The sequence below is a fragment of the Benincasa hispida genome, chromosome 9 (assembly GCF_027475165.1).
Source record: "Benincasa hispida cultivar pf3 chromosome 9, pf3_genome.v1.1, whole genome shotgun sequence".
Classification (NCBI taxonomy): Eukaryota; Viridiplantae; Streptophyta; class Magnoliopsida; order Cucurbitales; family Cucurbitaceae; genus Benincasa; species Benincasa hispida.
In genome coordinates this window covers 83,314,301-83,330,656 of record NC_143486.1, presented here as the reverse complement: position 1 = coordinate 83,330,656, position 16,356 = coordinate 83,314,301, and the positions used below count along the sequence as shown (strand labels likewise).

Here is a 16,356-nt window from a genome sequence, read left to right as displayed (position 1 = left end):
ACATAGATTTTGGCAATTTTATTTTTGTAACGGGTTTTTATAAATATTTTAACACCGTTTTCTATTAAAATTGATCGACAAGTTATAAATTTTTTAATTGGGATAATAATTGCAACACTTGTTCTAGTTTTATGATCTAATTTATAAAATTAAAAGTTTTTGATCAAGATTGATTTTTACTAGTGTTTAATTTCATATGCACATAAGTTTATTTTTAAAATATAGATTTGAGATCGAAGCAAAACTAACTAAACTAAATCAATATACAAGAATATTAGTGAATAGAGTCACTATAGCATATTGACACTTTATTGGATATAGATTCAAAATTTGCATTAGATTCTATTCATATGTAATCAAATGTACATGTTTACATACACATAAACTTTATTGATATGAACGAATAAAAAAAAATTTAAATGAATAAGGATTTGAACTTTTCATATTTTGTTTGAACATGATATCGGTTATGCTGAAATGGACTCACTTCATATATTCAAGAAGGTAAAACTATCAACCAAATTATATGCTTATAGTTGGTTTGTTCAACAATTTATTTATTTGCCAAAATGAACCTAACTCAATTAGCATAATGTTGTTTTATTAACCTCGAGGTTAGAGGCTCGGTTCCCACCCAAGCGTATTTAATTCAATGTCTTAGAGAAAAAAATCAATTTATATGTTTTCACATAAAATACCGATATTTAAAAAAGAAAAAGAATAAGGAAAAAAAAAAAAAAAAAAAAAACCCAGTGCAACGATGTCGTTTAGGTCAAAGAAGAGAGAAAATAAAAACAGCTCAACGACGCCGTTTTCAAGCATAGTTAGCATTTTGCGAAGTTGAAGGGTTAAAGAAGGGTGGGAGGAGCGTTAGGGTTTTAGAGGGAGATTTGAGATTTGTGATTTGCAGAGAGTAGCCATGAGCAGGAGCTTGGGAATTCCAGTGAAGCTACTCCATGAGGCCGCCGGCCACGTTGTGTCGGTCGAGCTTAAAAGCGGTGAGCTTTACAGAGGAAGCATGATCGAGTGTGAGGATAACTGGAACTGCCAGCTCGAAAACATCACCTACACTGCTAAGGTTCCCCTCTTTTTTTCGCTTTTTGTTGTTCATTGTTAGATTATTCAATTTCTGTTTGTTAGTCGAATCTTTACGTTTTTCGGTTTTGGCTTTAGTTCATCTTGTTCATTCTGCTTCTTTATCTCTAAAGCTGCCTACTGCAATATAGTTCAAGTACCCTTCGAATTTTGTATAAAACCCTAATTTCGTGTAGTTTTCAAGAATTTCTAGCTTCAAATTCCGCGATCCTCTTTTTTCCTTTTGTGGGTTCTGTTTTTAATCCGAGTACAAAATTTGCGTAGAAAATGAAATAAAAATGGTTCTAACGCCAGAAAATTTTCGGGAATAGAAAACAGTCTCCATGTCGTTAATTTCAAATTTTCAGCATATAAAAGGAACAATTGCATTTAAAGCCCATAGACCTGACATGTATGTTCCCAACCCAAAATGCTGTCTACTGAGACAGAAAATCGGAACACGAAAAAGTGCATCCATTGATCAGCAATGGTGACCAGGTTCGATGGTGGAGGTAATCTGTTTCACCACGTCTGCAGAGCTGAATAAGTCAATAACTCAAATGTGGCTGCGAAGCTCAAAACCGTCCCAGGTTGTAATGTGGGCATTCTTACTGGTTAGTTGACCCTCAATCTATAGTCCTTGGCACCACGACCCAAGCTGGTGCAAACCTTCTTAAGGTTCTTAACATTTTTGGAGGAGAGAGTAATCCTGATTTTATGGATTTGCTTTTGGGTGTCTTCTGACTTCCAGGCCTGGCTTCGTTGGTTTTGTTGTTGTGTGTGCCATGCTTCTGGTTGTTCTGAATCTCCAAATGAATCTGGGACAGTATGTGAAAAGGAGATCTCTATAACTGAGTACCCGGCTTCCTCTCTCTGGAAACTAAAATGCCACAATCATGATTGCAAAGGGATCGATTAAATCAACTAGGGATAAATGTTAATTGTGCATGTCGATTCCTCTCGAGTGTGCTGTTTAATTGCAACCTTCTTACTATGCAATTCACAATCACCAAACTGATTAGGAGAGATTGGCATTATCATGGATTCATATTGATTAATTGGAAATAAGACGTTTTCTATAAATGTTCAAATGGACTAAGGTTTACTCATTTTCTTTGTTTAATCTATTAGTATTGTACTTATGTTATAGCCATTGCTCAATGTCTCTGAGTCTTCTCCCCCTTTGCTTGCTTGTATATTATTGAGAGTGATGTTCTTTGGGTTTTCTTTATGGGCTTTCTTCTATAGGACGGGAAGGTCTCACAACTTGAGCATGTTTTCATCCGAGGCAGCAAAGTCAGGTATCAATATCATCTCTTGTATTATAGATAGATTATCCAAATACTTTCTTAGTTCTTATTCAAGGGGTTTCTTTTAGGATTTGGTTGGCATGCTGATATCTATTCTTACATTATAGGTTTATGGTCATACCAGACATGCTGAAGAATGCTCCAATGTTCAAGCGTCTTGATGCTAGAATTAAAGTATTTCAACTTCATACCTACAAATTTTAATTCGGATGGAATGCTTGTTTGTGTTTTCTTTTTCCTAACCCATGCTTTCTTGATCTTGAAGGGTAAGGGCGCCTCACTTGGTGTTGGCAGGGGCAGGGCTGTCGCTATGCGAGCTAAAGTAAGTCCTTTGTGCATCTTAATTTTTGTATGGTGATTATTTATTTTCCAGACACGTTATGAATCAGTATGATGATCAACTGCATTTATCCATGCATGAGAGAGAAGGATGTGATCACTGCTCGAGTGTAAGAAATATAGGATTTACTTTAGTTGACAAGTTTCTTAATCATCAATTTGGAAGATATTAGGGAATGTTTATTGGCGCTATGAACTTCACAATTCTCTCATGAAGGAATCCAGAATTTAGGTTCCTTTGCACAGCATGCAGGAACCCATGGATAGTGTAGGGAAAGAGGTTACGACTTGCGAAATTACTTGTTAGTATTTATATTTAAAAAACCAGGTTGATGATAGATTACGGTGGAAAACAACTAGAGAGTGTCACAAAAAATTTGTACAAATTTCCGAAAATTAACACAAATATCCTCTCTTTTCTAGGCTCAAGCTGCTGGCCGTGGAAGTGCACCTGGTCGGGGTGCTGCACCATCTGGCCGAAGGTGATGAAACAATGAATATAGTTTGTTATATCCGTAGTTGAAAGCCTAGAAAGTCATTGGAATATCGACCATCAAGTTTCATTAGTTCCGTATTGACATCCTCAACATCAAGAAGGCTGTGTAGTTCATTTTGTTGAAAATGGGTGATTGATCATAATTCATCAACTTGATAATCTACTTTTTACATGAGCCCATTTTGTGTTGAGATTGAACTTTCCTTTACCCCCCATGTTCATTTTGTTATGTATGTATTCGACGTTCTTTGCATCTTATCACCATAGAAGTATTGTCTTTCTGCTATCCATTTTACTTTAATCATGGGCTGTTTGTTGTTGGGTGGGCTATGACTATGAGACTAGCTCCACTGTGAAATTATTATCAACATCTGCATACAACTTGGTTGGATATTACCATCCTCAGAACAAATTCCCACCCTCATAATCATTGCTTGTCTTGGTTTTAAATTTTAGAGTTTCTTGCAACAAGTTTGGAGATGGAAGATTGAATCTTTTACTTTAAGGAAGAAATACATGTCACTTCTACTTTAAGAAAGGAATATATGTCAATTATTGTTGTGTTAAGTACACGATCTAATTATATGATTAAAAAACGCATAGTCTAAATATTTTTTAACAAAGATGAGATGATGAGTAAATGGTAACCTTAGAACCCATTTTCAATCTACCTGAATATAGATCATATCTCGTGTTTATTTCCGTAATTGTCCATGGTTACCTACCAATCTCTGTTTATTTCCATAATTGTCCATGGTTATTGGTTACCCACCAATTGTATGTAATTTCAAATAAACATCTAATATTGACGATGGTTGGCTTAGCCAATTGTTGGGAAATAAACTGATGCTTATATATGAGCAAGATGGTGTATAAGATTGCTCACCGTTCAAAAAAAAAAAAAAAGGGCAAAGCAAATCAATCAATTAGGCTTAAACCGATTTTCAGCTTCTAATAGAAAAAAAGGAATGAAAAAAAAAAAAAAAACTGAAAATCCTTTATTCCTTTGTATCCAAACAAACATATAGTAGTATTCTCGTGCATTTACCAAACATCTAGAAACTCTTTATTCCTGAAGATCTCATCTCAAAGCGGCATTTTCCTAGCAATACTTACAAAGACCTCAAAACCTTTTTATTCTGTGGAAGAACCATTGGAACAGTGAGCATTATCTACCGGCACAATTTACGACTCGAGGAATCAATGGCCGTAGAAGGAGCGGCACAGTAATCTACAAGTACAGCAATCTAGAGGAAGTAGCCATACAGTTCCAGAAAGCAAATGCACAAGTTCCATGGATTTGAAGCATCAGTTGTCGGGGCTGTGAGAAGAACACGAAAGAATCTAAATGGAAGTAAAGCGTTTGGTCCAGTTACCGACCATGATGCAAACTGACCAGGTTTACATACTGTCTGATCGTTCTCATGTACTCTCAAGTTCGTCCAAGTTTTCCCATCAAATGACCCCTAAACAAATGCACGTAATGACAGTCTAAATTTGCCAAAAGAGGTAAGGATAGAGGGAGAGAGAGAATATTAGGCTTTTACCTGGAGATTCCAAAATCTGATGAATGCTCTTGACCCATCTTGTCTCAATGTATAGTAATTGCACATCAGCTGCATCCAAAAGAAATATCGTTTGATGAGACTCTGACTTAAAAAACGAAGGAGGTGACGGCTGCATTATCTTTAACTAAGAGAGCCTAGCAGAGGCAATAAATCTTATTTACTTGAATACCCGTATCTTATAAGGATTATAAATGGGATGTTTCAAAAAGGAATGCTTTGACCGACTCTAGCCCAAAAGCTACAAAAATCATCTGTCTGCTCACTCCAAAGAACTTAGGAGCATGGTTATTCAGTCAAGTATATTATTCTTTTGACGCATGTTTCTAAGGCAACAAGCTACAAGGCATGCTTAAATTTTAACACCCGATAGTTCTACAGAAGATGGAGAAAAACCTGATGATCTTCGCCAATATCAACCATCCACCATGAATAAGTTTTCCCATCTTCCATGCGAAGGCCGGCAAATGAAGTTCCCTAACAAGAAAAATCAACCTAGTTAACAGAGAACTCTCCATTGGTATAATAGATGTTCAACACAAAAGTTTCGTCCACATTACCTGGTAAGTTCTAGAGACCAAAACCTTTGGATCTGTGTATCTTGAATGTGGACTGCTTGCCGTAATAGTTATTTTCTAAAAAGTAAAATGGAAAATAAAAAGTTCAACAACAAATTTACCAATACTGAGAAAAGGGCTGAAACAAGAATGCCGAGAAGCTCGAGAACTTACCTTTGAAAGAATGGGATTAACCCACTGGTGCTCTCCATATGACGTACCGGCAAAGAATAGAACTCCATTGCTGTCCCCATCACAAATGTACTGTAGCTCCTTATAACTAGATCGTCTATGTTGAAATCTCACACTGCAAATAGTCCAACGGGAAAACTTGATACAGAACTTTTGGCCAGGCCATTTATAGAGCAACAAGGTCTATATTCTAATGCAACTTGAATTTATTATTTAAAAAAAAAAGGTGCTAGCTTCGAAAAAACTATAAATGAATGCTCATATGCTCACATAAGAACAAATACTCTATTCGACAACTTGCTCTCAAAAGTTATAACAAGATATCTAAATGGTACATGTGCCTATCGGGTCACCAAACATCGAGCAGATTTGGAAAATTTTCATCAAAATATTTCCAGCCAAATGAATCTTGAAATTTAACCAAAAGTAATCTCTTGAAGAATTAAAGTAATCCCATCAGATATTATTCAGTAGGTTGAAACATGTGTTCAATCCCAGTATCTTGGTTACTGTAATGTTTTTATACTTAAACTTCTATTTCTTATGATTTCGACTATCGTTAGAAAAATGGAACAAAAGAGTCTTTACAATCTTGTTCTATGAATCTCATATACGGAGGCAGGGAACATGTTCAACTAGATCTCACTAGCATAACGTTATTTCCATTCCATCTTACAAATCAGATAAAATACTCTCACAAATTTCATGATGAAGATATATGAAATCACGACCAACAAAACAGAATGAGCAGTAAAAAATCAAAAGGCACATTACTTATTCTTCTTCTTGTCCTCTAGCCTTGATGGTTCAAGTTTCACAAAGTCGATAGCCTCCTTCACCTGATAGAGTTCAATAGAAGAAAAAGGTAAGGTTTAGAAGGATTGATTTTATCATCTCGTATTATTATTATCAAAGTTACACAAAGGAAAGTATCCACTCACAAGATTCTTGAAGGTACGAATCTTCCTGCTAATGTTGCTGTTCTCCAACTGTATGATAATCATATGAATGCAAAAGTGAAAAAGTATTTATTTTAATCACAAGCCAGGAAATCTATTTAACTGCGACATGTATATACCTTCTCCAACAATGCATATGGAAGTAATGGAAATCGCACCAGAGAAAGCAAATCCTGAACTGATTGAAGTCTCTCACCAAAAAGGATTTCAGGGGTTGAAAATGTCATAAGCTCATCTACCGCCATCCACCCACATAATTCACTTGCTTCTAAACCCCACATTAAGATTGCATTGAGTACTTTTTCCTCAGACGTCACTGTCAAATCAGGACTCTGCAAGAACCACTTCACCTAATGATGATCAACGACCTAAACATCTAAATAGACATAAAAGTAATTTGCAGGTTTTCCTTTCTTGCTCATATTATGATTTTCATACGAGTGTAATTACATTATCAGGGCGAAGAATGGTCCATCTCCACATAAATAAGCCCCTCGATAGAGGAAGCAACTATCAATTACAAAAGTCTTGATGGGCTTCAAGTAGAAAGTGTTTTGAAGCAGAGGAAGTGTGGGGATGGTGATTTGACTAGTGATTTTATGATTTCATTTCTAAAACTGGATAGTGAAGAGTTCAGTTGATCTAATTCCCCCCTTAACTACTGACCACAGCATCTGCAAATTTTAATAAAAAAACCAAATCCCCCTTCGACTAAACCTAGAGTCGTTTTAGAGTAGCTTTATGATAGAAGATTCTCCAAAGAAATACTCTGTCCTAAAATTCTTAAACCATTAATATCCATAAAAGAAAGCAGTAGAAAAGGTGAGCCCATACCTGAAGGATTTTGCGGAAAGTTGACTCGTCTAATATGACAAATTCAATGTTTGCAGTCGCACAATAATCAAAGTGCATCGAAAACTTCCTCTCACAAGTCTCTTCAATGAGCTTACAGCATGGAATTGATGAAACAACTTGAAGGATGGAACATACTGAATCCTGCAACAAAGTTCAACAGTTAGCTTCGGAAGCAAAGTCCAACTTTCCCAAAATTGTCTGCTTCCTCGTCCATTAAACTTGTGCATAAACAAAAAATCTTGATGTATGACCATCTTCCACTAGGAGACTCCATCCCTGCATGTAATATGTACAATATCAATACTTCTATAATTCATTATCATAAAAGGATTCTCTTCTTTTGTTCTCAGAACCCCGAAACTTCATGACGATCCTCCCTTTATCTTCCAGTCATACAAGTACAATAAGAAATAATGAAAAATCCACGTAAAATAACAAAAGAATTAAATATATCATGTAACAAGCGTACAAGAAAAGGATTACCGCACTACCTCTGAAAGGCATTCTAGAAGTATTTTGCAGCATTCTTGATGAAGAAGAGAGATACCAAATTGATCAGCTAAAAATAGTAGTTGAAGTAACAAGACATCAGATTCCATTGTAACATCTTTACTCAATTCTCCACTATACATGAACTTGAGCATGGTTTGAAAAGCTTCTGGTGATACATCCCTAATATGAACCTCAGAGGATGCTGTTTCACTCATTCCGTTGGTAAACATCTGCCCATGTACCACCCGAATAAATTTTAATAATAGTAAGAAGAAAAAACACATACACTAACCTAAGACAAAAGTGTACACAAACAACAAATTCTAGTGGAAATCATCCTGACCCATATATGTTGAAGGCACAGTAGGTATGAACTGTAGGAAACTCGAAATCAAACAACAGAAGAGGTGTTATCATACCTAAGCAAATATTAAAAAGAGTCTCTAATTTGTTTGACTGTCTCCGTTATAAATTACAACCCCAACCTTTCAAGTTGCATAGCAATCATTAGTTCTTACTTCTTAGTCCACTATTAAACAAAATCGTGTTTCCCGAAAAGATTAATGGTATAAGCATACCACGTATCAAGGAGCCTCTTTTCTCTTAGAACATAAAAAAATATTGCATATGTTGAACAGTCATATCAATAGAAAGAATAAAGCAAACTAAAGGAAACATGTGATTAAGAAAAAACTATACAGGAAAGTTGCCCTCCAATAATTTTGCAGAGAGGATTTTGTTTACTTTTTTTTTCACAAAGAGAGACGTTGTGCTTGACATACAAAATAACAATTCCATAATCACATTAGATAATCACATTAGATGAGATCTAGAATCAATTGCTTACCCTTTCAAATGGCATGCTCCATAAGCTAAGAATGATTTTGTGCACATGGGCAACAAACCCATGACCTTGTATATAGATGCACACATCACTGAACTCGCCAGTACATTGTAATTGTTTGAGCCTCTGCACATTTAATGGAAGCCCAGAGGGGAATACTGTAGTACAATGGGGCTGGCTCCTTGGACATGATAATTCCACCCTCTTGCCCGAGTCCAACAACTTTTTGTTCGGTTTTAATTGTTCCATCATGTCATCACACTGGTTCACTAACGCCGTCACTTCAAGTTGTAAGGCTAAATCCCTCAAGGAATCAATTTGAGACTCTAGAATCTATAGTAAATAAGAAGCATCGATCATCAATCTATCAAACTAAATAGTAATTTAGTTTTAACTGTGTTGAGATTAAAATTTCCTACTTTTGTTGCAGCTTAACAGAATATCGAAGTAGAACTGGAATCAATTCAAGCCAAACACATTAAGCAAAAAGGAAAGGGCGAAGACACGAGATAAAAAGGGGCAGAACGAGGTAAGAGTGGAAAGTTTTCATGTCAAAGTTATTTGTATGATGTCAAAAGACAACAGGCCATGGCCATAATCTGACAAATAATTATGCATTCAACCAAAAGTAGCAAAGAGGATATCTCGGAAAAATATATGATCCAAGAAATTACCTCAGTTTGACCTGTGTAAATATATTGAAGAAGAGCATGGAGAACTGGATATGACACTCCATGTAGCTGCACAACATCTTGCGACAAATTCAAGGGAAAGTTTCCCGAAGCAAATAAGATAGCCTTGTGAGCAGGTACAAGTGTTTCTCCAGAATCTACACAGATAAGTACATCTGATAAATCCCAATTTTCTAGAAAATGTTCGAGGCCCCAGTTCTTGTAATTTGTGTATTCATCTTCTAACTCCAATTCCACATCTTCCTCGCCTTCATCACCATTATCCACATGCTTCCACAAGGAAATATGGTCCTGCGTCAGCGGCAAGACATTAACATTTCTATATCCCACATGTTTATCCCAGCTACTAAGCCCAATATATTGAACGCTGCAGTTTGGATTTGTATCAAGCCATTGAAAGACCAGATTCTGAAAAGGGTATCTTCCCTTCCCAATGCTGATTAACCCATCATAGACACTGATCCAATAGCTCTGGAACGCCGAGGAACTGCAAAGAGCAACCCCCTCTACATCAACAACAGTTCTCCCATCAGCTATAATCCTTAGACGTCGATTTCGGTGACTACCTATAATAACCGTATAATGAGGACTTATATCTCGTTTGTAATGATAATGTTGACTCCCCACATTCTCTCGGAACACCAACGTAACATCATTATGAGCGGAAGCTTCAAAAGCCACACAACCCCGTCCAGCTTCCCGAAATTTTAAATCCTTGAGCCAAGCACACTCGAAAGGAGCCACTGTGAGGGAATTTTTCTCCTTCTTATCCATTGTCACACCTCAACAATGTTCGAATGTCGTAACTCACCAGAACACGAAGAATAGTTGAATTGATAGGAACGTCAAATAAATTATATGGCTGGCAAGCTTGTCTACCTGTTAAGAAACATACCGTCGCAGTTTGAGTAGATGATATAGACAGAAATGAATATGCGGGATGTAAGAAACTGCTTAAAAGCACTCCTAGTTAGAGGAAAAAATAAGCTCGAATCAGTAAGTAAGAACATACTAGCCAGAGAGTAAATCGGTGAAGATGGATTGCGAACCAGAATTTATTCTACAGGTATCCCATTATCCATAACAATCTTAAAGGACGAGAACAAAGATCTACTGCTATTCAAATATCTCTATCACAGGATATCCAGAAATTGCTAGAAGAATCCAAATGGACCCATAATCTGAACCCTCGACAAACGACAACACCAGAAACAAACGGAGGTTTTGTATTCAACTCCGCATAGATTTCCCGATAACATACGACGACAAATTGATATAGAAAAGTTAAAATCACTCCACTGAAAAATCTCGAGAGGGAGAATCAATCTCCAACATAAATTTAAAAAGAAAACAAACGAAAAACGGAAAACCCACCTCAATAATTTTGGTTCATATTGAAACAAATCGATTGATATTCATCGCAGGTGTTGGGTTGGCGCCATTAGTATTTAATGGAGCTTCGCCTCTGCAAGTATATCTAAACGCAGCACGAAACGAGAACCATTACTTGATCCAGATATTTGCACAACTTGCGACATAGACAGCTTGTTTTTGGAACTTTCATCTGTTTTCTTTTCAATTATCCACAGAAAGGGATTTGGACGGTATGAACTTATAATTCGCTTAGTCACAAAAACAAAATATCTTCAAATCCACATCAAGTGCGTGGCAGAGCTAATCTAATCGACTAACCGACAAGACGAACGAATCAATTATCCAGAAACCCGATTCGTCATTTCGCTTTCAAACCAAAATTCACATTCATGATTTACCCTACATAGATACAACTTTGAATTTCTTACCGATTTTAGTTCTCCGAAACTTTGCCTTCGATTTTTCACTTTTCATAAAGAATCAGCGCTGTTTGTATATATACACAAATATATACAATCAAAAAATGAAACTATCGTCGTTGAGAATAGAAAGACCTGATCCCAAAATTCATTCCAAGTTTTCCTACTGTCTTGAATTTATCATTTTTATAAATATTTATGCGCCTTTAATTCATTATTTTATAATTTAAATCTTATCTTTGTACTTTTTCGTACATATCTCCGTAGTTAGTCTTAATTTTGTCCTTAGTTTTCTAGTAACTATTTGGGAAAAATTTTAAACACTTTCTTGAGATATGCTCACTAAAATATTTATCGATATCTATAAAGTCGAAGGTTCGTCAATATCTTTATATCTTTTATAAATATCTATAAAACATAAAGAATTTGAAAGTAAAATAACATAATTATTAATTTAAATAACTTTTACAGTTAACTATTTATCGATATTATCCATCTATATATCAGTGAAGTTAAAATATCAGGTAATATTTTGGGATTAATTATCTTAAATTATCGAGTTTTGATTTTTTTGAATTTGAGAGTCAACTTAAAACAATGGAGGATATGATTAATTTTATGTTAAAATTAATTTAAATATTTGGAAGGATTTAATTTGTATCAAATTGATGGATTTTATGCTCTAAAATTTTGGTTCTTGGAGCCTAAATTAAGGTAATTTGAAAAGTTAATTGATTTATTAATTTGATAGAATTTTTGGAGATTTGGAAAATATTGTGATAAAATATTTGGTTTATCTTTTTAAAATTGGAAAAAAAAGAAGAAAGAATTAGGATGTCTGAAATTGAAGGAGAGTGAAAAGATGCGGAAAATCGGAGATAAATACATCAATTTGGTTTTTCAGCGACAATTTCCACAAAATTGTCAATTTTCGAAGTTTGAGTCGTTGGATCATGCTGAAATTTGGTTAGCCTGTTTGGGACATATAGAGTCTTGTTTTGAACGGTTGAATCATTGTTTAGAGCTCTGGTTTGTCCATAATCGTTGCTGAATAGAATATGTAAAAATGGAAACTCCCATTCCCTCTCTCGCAAACCCTCCTCATGCAAGACCCTCATTACCATCTGCTAGCCTAAATAATTTGCGCTGTCTATCTATGGTTGTCGCCGCCACCGCCGCTACTAGCGTCATTGTCACTCCCCCTCCCAGATTCCCTTCCTAACCTAGGAGAAGATGTGAAGACAACATATGCCAACCCTTTTATGACAACTACTACCCATCTCAACTCTCATCAACTGTTCTTAGACACCTAATAAGCAACTTGTAGACATACACTTTCTCGTACACTTCACATCAAACGCAACTAAAAGCACATGGATAAGCTTATATATACATTGTTCGAGTTAATATCCTCAATCGAGTGTATCTTGTAGTTTGTAAAGACAAATTATATATCCAATAAAATAAAAAGTATTTTATTAATGTTTAGACTGTATTAAATCAATCCAATAAACTAAGATCCAATATTATTTTATGAAACTTGAACATGTGTATGGAGACATACAAATAGATCACGTTTAAGTGATAACCTAAACGGTATGTAGTAGATGGATAAGATTGGGTACCTTATCATGATGACAATACGAATACGACCTGCTTTGTAGATGTTACAATTGTTCGAAAGTGCTACAAATGATCTGATCCTGTCACGACCCTCTCCCAGACTTCAACCTTTATCTAAGAGGAGGCGTGATGTCAACAGATGTCATTCTTTCATGACAACCATTGACCACTCTTTACTAGTTTCTTTTTAACTATATTTAATACTGCAGTGGAAAACTTAATGGAACAAATGAAATCACATACTTTGTTTAGGAAACAAGTTTACAAATTTAAATTATATTTACAAATGTAGCCCCACCCCGACTACAAAACTCTTTTAGTACTATTTCTAACTTGTGGTAGACCTTAACCAACCCTGCAACCTGGACTCTTCTGCTACCTGTGAGGAAAACACAGAAAATAAAACATGAGCTTCACAAACCTCAGTGAGTAGAATCATAATTATAAGTTTCTTTCAACTTATAAACATTATATCATGAGGTTACGATGCAAACCTCCATCTTTGAATGAAGCTTTTCACAAACCTACCTACACACACAGTAGATAGTTAACATTTCACATCTATAAACATTCGTCAACCTATGTGCACATAGTTCTCCCTTTCATGGGCTCAGAAGCTAGGCCTGTCGGCCCTCTGACCATCCCATTCAAAGGTTTTCCCTTCCCACCGGCTCAGGAACTAGACTTCTCGGTCCCATGACCATCCTGTGAGAATTCATCTTGGGCTCAGGTGTTAAGTCCATAGACCCCCTGACCATCCCAATCTCATGCTCATCTCATAGTATAAGCATTCATTCATAAACCATAGCATATTAATTCAGAATATGCTTTTAAAAGACTAAAAGAAGAAACCACTCACAGTGATCCATTGGGATTGCTTTTCCTTCCTAGTTCACCCGGTTTTCCTTAATCTCCTGTTGGACCCTATTTCAGATTCAACTTCAAACTTAGATTACTCACTCTTCCGGGACTTATCTCAAGACATTTCCTTCTACAAAAATGTGTGAAAATGTCTTAACTAGTTTACCTTAGAGTTTCGCTTTGAGATTCCCTTTTGAAAGTTCAGAGTCTCAAGTTCACTCCACTTGGCCCAACTGTCTCCCCACTGGTGAACACCTCTAGGTTTTCCTTGGATTTAACAGCCTTAGAGTTAGGTTCCTTCATGACATCCCTCATACCAAAATTACATTGAATTTAAAAGCTTTTGGTCCAAAAATCATCTAATTTGCACGAGTAGTTTGGAATAACTCCTCATTTGAACTTAGCCCAAGCGTTTGTCTGTACACTCTACTCCTTCCAATGCCTCTGTTTTGACCTCCGTTCAATCAACACTGCTTCTCCTCCGTTCAATGCACGGATTCCTCTCACTTACTCTTTTTCTCAGTGATCTTTATAAATTAAAATGTTTTGTGAGTTGAATGAAACATCCAACCCTATTTATAGGCGTCTTACTCTTCACCTTCACTCGACACCTTCTCATTTGAGCATGTCTAGGCGTTTTTCTCTCAATCTGCCAACGTCTAACCTTATCCACCTCCTATTTGATGTGTCTTTCTCATGCATAAGACTCTCTTTGCATGAATATTTATTCGTCCATCTCTTACTAACTCAATCTCAAACTTCTCTCGGTACAACCATTTGTCCAGATGAGCTCATCAGTCTTGCATAACGCAAGCCTCAGCACCACTACATCATGCAGTTCTTGCATCCATCGCTTAACTCCATTCGTCTATTGAACATCTCGCTGTCGCTTAATAACTAGCCCTCTCGTTGTAATTGTCTAATGTCTGCGTCCATCGCATAGCATTAACACCCCATCGTGTAGCTCAATCGTTTAGCAAACGATCTCACTCTCAACGATCTCACGCATAGCCTATCGTTTAGTTATCGTGCTCATCGTTTAGCTCTATCGTGTATTACCAACACCTTATCGTCCTACGCATCCGCTCATTACTTAGCATCATCACCCAACGTCTGCATCTATCGTATAACGGCCATCGTTTAGTATTCTGCCTATCGTGTAGCACTCACACTCATCGTGTAGTCTATCGTCATCGCCTAGCGTTATCATCTAGCGCTAATGCTGATCGTGCAGTGCCAATGCCCCATCGCTTAACGCTATCGTCCATCGCATAGCGCTTATCGTTTAGCGCGACCCTTCGCATCGTCTAGTGCCGCACCTTGTCGCACGATCACTTACCACATCGCTGAGCTCTGCACATTTTGCTACACGATTGCCTACCTCATCGCGTAACACCGCTTATTTGCTACACGATCGTCTGCCTAGCGCCTTGCGCTCAACATCTCACTCTTTTCGCTCTTGCTCATGCATTCTCAATGCATAAGAAACTTGGGAAATGCCTCGACCAATCATGCATTCAACCTCACAAGCTCATGCATGGTTGCCTTCGGCTTCATACTACACTTAGCCTCATCTCATATGCTAACTCGACATGCATGGTTTCTTTTGACTTTACACTTAACCAAAATTTTTCACTAGTTTAATTCCAAACTTTTAAGGAAAATTTATTCAATACTTAGAATTTCTTCCTTTTCGGTATAGGGTTTCATAGTTAGTTAAATTACTAGCTTAAGTAGGGAAATCAAAATTCAGGTTTCATAGATCCAAATCATTCATGTGGAGATATGCGAGCGGAGGTATTCTATACAAAGAGTTTGTATAAGACCAAATCGTGAAATGAAGTCTCTTTATATAATACCATTACTAGAAGAGGCTTACATTTCATTAGGATGACCATAGATGACTTGATCTTAATCTTGAGTGAGTTGTGAACTTCTATCTATGAGCGCAATCATTTGATTGTATGGGTAAGAGTGGCCTTATTAGCCGACTTAACAAGTCTACCATTTTGGGGCTTGTTCGAGTAGGGAGCTGGGAACACAACTACACAAGATGAAATTCACTCATTTCCCAACCTTAGGGAAAGTAGATAAATTGCTCCCTTAATAGCTGATTTTGGGTCTTGAACATTGATGCCTCAACCTCTTACTAGCCCGAGAGGTGTTAGTTTATAGTTGGACTATAAACTGCTTGTTCATTAGAGGGATTAGTGGTATTTAAGGAGTTAGATATAACTACAACGTAAAATGGTATTTTGACCCAGCTATAGTTATGAGTAATTTGTGAATGGTCGACTTATTGTTGATTGGTTCAATTGATAACCGGCAGAAATACACGTTATTACATTGCTAAGTTATTAAACAATGAAGGTTTGCGTTGATAAAATATGTTAGATTGCATCTAAAAAGCATTAAGTTCATAACATTGTGGTCGCATGCGTTCATCGCATAAGAATAGTTAACTTTGGTATTTTTATGCAGAATATGCATTAACGCAAGGCAGAAAACGCGATCACAGAAATCAATGGTTGTGTGCAGCATTACCGCAAGACTTTGCGGTTATTTGTGCTCGCAAACATATGTTCAAGAAAGATTGTCGCATAGAGCCGGCGCAACTTGGTGGGCGCATCTGGGTGAAAGGCATAATTAATCATGATGGGACAGAAAGTTGATGACGGTCGAATCCGAATTAAGTTGACAAGCC

At 36.6% G+C, this 16,356-nt stretch overlaps 2 protein-coding genes and 1 pseudogene across 3 annotated transcripts; 1 reads left to right on the top strand and 2 right to left on the bottom strand.

Moving 5' to 3' along the window:
* The first annotated feature begins 763 nt into the window (after positions 1-763).
* Positions 764-3,505, top strand: LOC120084432 (small nuclear ribonucleoprotein SmD3b-like). The gene is made up of 5 exons (XM_039040212.2): positions 764-1,078; positions 2,323-2,375; positions 2,492-2,558; positions 2,650-2,706; positions 3,147-3,505. The coding sequence occupies exons 1-5, from the start codon at positions 920-922 to the stop codon at positions 3,207-3,209; spliced, it is 399 nt and encodes a 132-aa protein (XP_038896140.1). The 5' UTR covers positions 764-919; the 3' UTR covers positions 3,210-3,505.
* On the bottom strand, positions 1,465-1,861 carry LOC150034122 (small ribosomal subunit protein uS10y pseudogene; annotated as a pseudogene).
* A 683-nt stretch (positions 3,506-4,188) lies between the features above and the next one.
* LOC120084431 (BTB/POZ domain-containing protein) lies at positions 4,189-11,485 on the bottom strand. Of its 2 annotated transcripts, none has more exons than XM_039040209.2 (13): positions 10,750-11,485; positions 9,358-10,254; positions 8,687-9,016; positions 7,839-8,069; positions 7,327-7,488; positions 6,612-6,824; positions 6,475-6,522; positions 6,308-6,372; positions 5,516-5,648; positions 5,345-5,419; positions 5,181-5,261; positions 4,767-4,835; positions 4,189-4,685 (listed from the first exon to the last, which is right to left on the bottom strand). In XM_039040209.2, the coding sequence occupies exons 2-13, from the start codon at positions 10,147-10,149 to the stop codon at positions 4,467-4,469; spliced, it is 2,418 nt and encodes an 805-aa protein (XP_038896137.1). In that variant the 5' UTR covers positions 10,150-10,254; positions 10,750-11,485; the 3' UTR covers positions 4,189-4,466. The 2 variants fall into 2 exon arrangements, with proteins under 2 accessions (XP_038896137.1, XP_038896139.1); XM_039040211.2 differs by having other exon boundaries at positions 10,388-10,815.
* Between the last annotated feature and the right edge of the window lie 4,871 nt (positions 11,486-16,356).

What these genes read in the sequence shown, in the direction of transcription:
- LOC120084432 (XM_039040212.2), top strand. Translation starts at nt 920, where the DNA reads ATGAGCAGGAGCTTGGGAATTCCAGTGAAGCTACTCCATGAGGCCGCC. An exon ending in ATCCGAGGCAGCAAAGTCAG is followed by an intron (nt 2,376 to 2,491) that starts GTATCAATATCA and finishes CTTACATTATAG; the next exon opens with GTTTATGGTCATACCAGACA. An exon ending in CTGTCGCTATGCGAGCTAAA is followed by an intron (nt 2,707 to 3,146) that starts GTAAGTCCTTTG and finishes TCTCTTTTCTAG; the next exon opens with GCTCAAGCTGCTGGCCGTGG.
- LOC120084431 (XM_039040209.2), bottom strand. Translation starts at nt 10,149, where the DNA reads ATGGATAAGAAGGAGAAAAATTCCCTCACAGTGGCTCCTTTCGAGTGT. An exon ending in TTCGTACCTTCAAGAATCTT is followed by an intron (nt 6,373 to 6,474) that starts GTGAGTGGATAC and finishes GAACTCTATCAG; the next exon opens with GTGAAGGAGGCTATCGACTT. An exon ending in TCAGATTTTGGAATCTCCAG is followed by an intron (nt 4,686 to 4,766) that starts GTAAAAGCCTAA and finishes GCATTTGTTTAG; the next exon opens with GGGTCATTTGATGGGAAAAC.